This window comes from Terrapene carolina, unplaced genomic scaffold (genome assembly GCF_002925995.2).
Source record: "Terrapene carolina triunguis isolate 2854851 unplaced genomic scaffold, T_m_triunguis-2.0 Scaffold112, whole genome shotgun sequence".
Classification (NCBI taxonomy): Eukaryota; Metazoa; Chordata; order Testudines; family Emydidae; genus Terrapene; species Terrapene triunguis.
Window position 1 is genome coordinate 18,848,225 of NW_020664463.1, and position 6,000 is coordinate 18,854,224.

Below are 6,000 nucleotides of genomic sequence, written 5' to 3' on the forward strand. Positions count from 1 at the left end.
TAAGAACAGCCATACTGGGTCAGACCAAAGGTCCATCTAGCCCAGTATCCTATCTTCTGACAGTGGCCAATGCCAGGTGCCCCAGAGGGAATGAACAGAACAGGCAATCATCAAGTGATCCATCCCCTGTTGCCCATTCCCAGCTTCTGGCAAACAGGGACTAGGGACACCATCCCTGCCAATCCTGGCAAATAGTCCTTGATGGACCTATCCTCCATGAATTTATCTAGTTCTTTTATAGTCTTGGCCTTCACAACATCCTCTGGCAAAGAGTTCCACCGGCTGACTGTGCGTTGTATGAAAAAATGCTTCCTTTTGTTTGTTTTAAACCTGCTGCCTGTTAATTTCATTTGGCGACCCCTAGTTCTTGTGTTTTGAGAAGGAGTAAATAACACTTCCTTGTTTACTTTCTCCACACCAGTCATGATTTTATAGACCTCTATCATATCCCCCCTTAGTTGTCTCTTTTCCAAGCTGAAAAGTCCCAATTTTATTAATCTCCCCTCATACGGCAGCCGTTCCATACTCCTAATAATTTTTGTTGCCCTTTTCTGAACCTTTTCCAATTCCAATATATCTTTTTTGAGATGGGGCGACCACATCTGAACGCAGTGTTCAAGATTTGGGTGTACCATGGGTTTATATAGAGGCAATATGATATTTTCTGTCTTATTATCTATCCCTTTCTTAATAATTCCCAACATTCTGTTCGCTTTTTGACTGCCGCTGCACATTAAGTGGATGTTTTCAGAGAACTATCCACAATGACTCCAAGATCTCTTTCTTGAGTCGTCACAGCTAATTTAGACCCCATCATTTTATATGTATAGTTGGGATTATGTTTTCCAGTGTGCATTACTTTGCATTTATCAACATTGAATTTCATCTGCCATTTTGTTGCCCAGTCACCCAGTTTTGAGAGATCCTTTTGTAGCTCTTCACAGTCTGCTTTGGACTTAACTATCTTGAGTAGTTTTGTATCATCTGCAAATTTTGCACTTCACTGTTTACCCCTTTTTCCATATCATTTATGAATATGTTGAATAGGACTGATCCCAGTACAGACCCCTGAGGACACCACTATTTACCTCTCTCCATTCTGAAAACTGACCATTTATTCCTACCTTTTGTTTCCTATCTTTTAACCAGTTTATAATTGTTTATATTTTCAAATTTAAATATCAATAATCAACTATATTGATACATTGACAAGATTCATTAAAAGAAGGAAAAATCAGCTATAATTTGTCAAAGTCCTTGGAACATCTTGGACAGTTTAAATTAATCTCTCTCCTACTACCAGCAGCTAAACATTTAACTAGGCCAGACTCAGATTAATTATTTATTTATTGCTTCCTGCATATATCTATATTTTACTTCTATATAAAATCAGTTAGCTCACACCCATTATGTCAAACGTTGGTATGGAAATTCAAGGGTCAGAGTAACTCCCATGACTTCTGTGACACTTACTCATCTTCTAATCCTGCAGTGAAAAAACAGGGTCTAGATAAAAATATTAGAATTGGGCAATACAATATTAGACTTATTGTTGTCATTGATATAATTTATTTGTGTGTGTGTGTGTCAAGGTACATTGATGCACATCGGTCCTTTCTGTTCTCTGCCTGTGCCACATAATAGTTTAGTCTCCTGAGGGATGTAATAATTTGGTATAATTCTGGTTGTTGGACTTAGTGTGGAGGTGCCTGGGTGGTGCTTATTGGCCTGTGATGTACAGCAGGTGAGACTAGATGATCTGGTGGTCCTGTCTGGCCCTACAATTTATGACACTAAAACTCTAATAATTGACCTTGAAGGGTAACAGTGTGTGGGGGGTGGAGGAGTAACATTTCTTTTGCTTTAGATTATATTAAAAGCCCCACAATCCCCCAGATTGTCTTTCATACCATCCCCCCACAGATCATGACCCACTGGTTGAGGAACACTGATCTAAACAGTTTGTAACAATATTTTGATTTTTTCCCCCTCACTTGTTCTAATTATGCAGGACATCATGGAAAGGTGCCAGCTGCTAAGGACATCTTCAGTATTCTCCAAATGCCACCATCGAGTTGATCCAGAGCTATTCATTGGTCTCTGTGAAGAAGATATGTGCACCTGTGCTCAGGACATGCACTGTCACTGTCCAACTTTCCTTGAGTATGCCAGGAGCTGTGCTCAGCAAGGAGTGATCGTGGATGGCTGGCCCAACGACAGCTCGTGTAGTAAGTCTATATCATTACGATTCCAAAGCTTCCCCGTGAGGCTATTATTGCTTAACCCACAGATCTATACATTGCAGTTGAGAGGGTCTGTCAGAAAAAGCTTTTACTCCTGTCCTGGTTTATCCAGCAAGATTATTTTGTTGGCTCGTTCTTTACTAGTTTGAATCTTCTCTATGGGACTGTCTATCCATGATGTGGCTCCATTATCAGTAGAGTGCTGCCAGCCATGAGCTTTGGGATGAGGTGGCTTGATTTCTAACTCTGCCAATAAGCTTCCAGAATAAGATGTGACTCAAGACATGATCACCCTATTTTGACCAGGGAAGTACACATTCATTAGGGTCAGGTGACAGGGTGTTCATACCCAATACCCAGCAGGTCAAAGAAGCTGCTAAAAGTCTGTGAGGGAAGAGATGAGAACCTGCCCTCTTCCAGAACATCTGTATGAGCTGCCAGTCAGGAGAGATGGGCTAATAAATGAGGCCATCTTACTTCCTTGGGGTATGAGTCTCTCTGTTGCCCTGCACTTTGTATAGTTTTTAACACTAGTACAAAGTGTGTGTAAGATGCTGCCATTCTGTTCTGGTAGTGTGTTACATCCACATTACACTCTCCTTGCACTGACAGAAATAACTACACAAGGTGTGGGGCACGGAAAATCAAGCCCCTGGTTTGCCAGTGGGGAGGGCCAGAACCATTCTCCATCCTGTTGGGAAGGGAGGTTTATTTTCATTTATGGTTTTAGTCAAACCCACAGATCAACAGCATTTGTTTGTCCTTGTTTACTCTTTGGGGGAGGAGATAAGTGTCAGAGTTTAGGCCACTGCACCTGTACTCCCCATCTCTGACCCAGCAAGTTTCCTGCTCCCCAGCATCACGTCTGTTGGGTGGAGACCTCCATCTCTCTCCCTTCTGACCCAGACTGAACAGCTCCCTGATTATGCTATGAATTCACCGGCAGTCAGTCTGCCTAAGCAGGCCTGCTTGCTTGCTCTTCAGAGACTAATAACAGTGTAGCTGGCCACAGTTATGATTTACCAAGCAGTTCTTTCTATGCAAGCACATTTTATTCTTACAGTAAAAGCACTGCTGCGAAAACATATGAAAACCAATACAAGAACTACACATATGCTAATAAGCTTACCACAGATCACCTCAACTCGAACAAGGGCTGAGGCAGGTGATGAGTCCTTCAAAGCCCACCAAGGAGTCTCTTCTTGATCACAAGTTCATAACAGCCTCAGCTCAGAACTAGCACACTCATGAAAAGTTTTAGCCTACCCTTTAGGGGTCTTTGATCTGGAGTTTCCAGGAGCAGGTAATTAGTGGACAATGGGTTGTTCACAAGGCACAGCTTCAAAAGGATGAACACCCCCACAATGAGTCATTTGCAGTCTATTCACACCCAGTATTTCCAAGGAAATCCACTTCGCATGTATTATCCTAAAAGTCCTTTGAAGTTTCTAATCCTTCCCAGAAATTGCATTAGTCAGTCTCGTAGAGAAATTACAAACAATTCCCAATAACAAATACACAATTGCATTTTTAATACAACGGACCCCGAGGGCATTAAACTTACCCCAGGCTTTGTCTACGCTGCACTGGTGTGGACAGTGCTTTGTCGGTGGGAGATGCTCTCCTGACCACAAAGCTACCGCCTCTCATTGGGGGCGGATTTATTTTGTTGGCGGAAGAGCTCTCTCCTTACATGGCGGCATGGCTGTAGCGGCACAGCTGTGCTGCTATAAGGTGCACAGTGTAAATATAACCTCAGTAAATTTTACCTTAATTCCACAATGTCCAGGATATTGAAGGATATCTGTCACGACAAGCTTAGATATATTTTTCTTCTGCTGATGAGGACCTTATGCTGCTTCCTAGAGACGTGAGGCCTGTGTGGCATATGGTCCCCTGGGAAAGAGTACTCTGTGCACTAATCCTAATGTGAGGACATTGCTTTCTTTTGTGTTATCTTTTACTGAAGCATCTTGCCCAGCAAAGAAACTCTGCTTGCGTGGTGTAGTGTTGTCAGTGCAAATCAGTCCATGTGGTTGTCACCAGAGGGCCCTTTGATACAAGCATTCTGGGTAAATTTGTCTCTGCCATGCTATGTGTGTCCCATGAGTAATGTCATTTGATGATAGTTCATAAAAAGAAGCCGAGGAGATATGTGGTAGATGAACCCATGCATGTTAAGGCTGGGCCAGCTCCAGGATATATTTTGGGATTTCCAGGTCCCACACCTGATTCACTTCTCTCTGGCAATACAAGACATCAGTGTGACACAGTGAATGAGCTGTACAAATGTGAGGGTCTTTAGGAGGTAAATAATCTATTTCTGTATCGGAAGCAGCTAGATATCCTTGGAGGGCTTTTCTCAGTAATGGAGCACACAGATTCCACTCAGAATTATTGTCACGTAATTTGCTTTCTTTACATGGATGATACGTGATTTGTGAAAAAACAATTTTTTTTTAACCTTAAACATGTCTATAGAACAAAGTGACAAGGCGGGTGAGGTAATATCTTTACTGGACAAACGTCTGTTGATGAAATATATAAGCTTTCAAGCTTTCACAGAGGTCTTGTTCTTGTATAGAACAGAGCGGCAGATGCAACTGTCAAATTAAGCAACAAAATTAACATCTATTAAATATTTTGTTCCCGAAAATGAAATCATTGATCAGAGAGGATCTGACCTCATCTCTGACACTGGTCATTTGTTCTACAATAATTAAAGAGATTAACAGTTATTAAGGGATATGTATTTCTAATTTTGTTTAATTGTTTCAGGGCCAAGATGTCCAGTTGGCATGGAGTATAAGGAGTGTGTATCTCCTTGTGTCAAAACCTGCCAGAGTCTGAATATCAATGAAGTTTGTCAAGGACAATGTGCTGATGGCTGCAGCTGCCCTGGTAATTTATTTACTGATTTATTTACACAGAGAAACATTTGGCAATGATGTTACCTATTTTACGAGAAGAAGAAAACCAGTGTCTGTCTTCAAATGTTCCTGAAATCAGCGCTTCTCTTTGTTTGTGTGTGCCCTAGAATAGGTCAGTTTCTATACTGCCTGTATGCTTGCTCTATGAAAGGACTTCTATTTAAGTTCAATTAAAAAAATAAAGGTCTTTGTGAACATCAGCACCAGTTAGTGCAGCAGGAATTCCTTCCAGGCCAGGGGTTGCACCATGTGATGCCTACAAATCTACAAATTTCTTCTGAATTACTTCAGGTTAGAGGAGCCAACTCTCAGAAGAAGAAGATAAGATTCTGCTGAGGGGGATTATTAAAGCAAAAAGGGGAGATATTTTACATTTCGTTCAGGAGGATCCTTAGTGGTTTAAATCTATGGGGCAAATTTTTCGTACTGCCTTCTTCATACACATTATCTCATTAAATTCAATGGGGCTACTTGCATGGCTAAGCTGAGCAGAGTTTGGTCTATGTGTTTTTTCTCTCTTCCTCTAATATGTCCATCACTGACATACGAAGAAAGCTTGATCTTTGGCTTCAAAAAGCTTGTTCTCCCTCCTCTTGCTTCTCTAAGTGGGAATAGCCTTGTAGTTCATGTTTATAGTGTTGACTTCACTGATGTGTACAAAGATGTATGTTTAACTCTCTCTAAAAGCAGCAAAGAGTCCTGTGGCACCTTATAGACTAACAGACGTATAGGAGCATGAGCTTTCGTGGGTGAATACCCACTTCTTCGGATGCATGTAGTGGAAATTTCCAGAGGCAGGTATAAATATGCAAGCAAGAGTGAGTCAG

General features: G+C 41.4%; 1 protein-coding gene across 1 annotated transcript in view; it reads left to right on the forward strand.

The window, feature by feature from the left end:
- The window catches only part of VWF (von Willebrand factor), a 247,585-nt gene that overhangs the window by 38,151 nt on the left and 203,434 nt on the right, over window positions 1-6,000 (forward strand). The window contains exons 7-8 of the mRNA XM_029911665.1: window positions 2,012-2,228; window positions 5,022-5,144. Coding sequence (XP_029767525.1) covers window positions 2,012-2,228; window positions 5,022-5,144 — 340 coding nt within the window. The remainder of the gene's footprint in view (window positions 1-2,011; window positions 2,229-5,021; window positions 5,145-6,000) is intronic.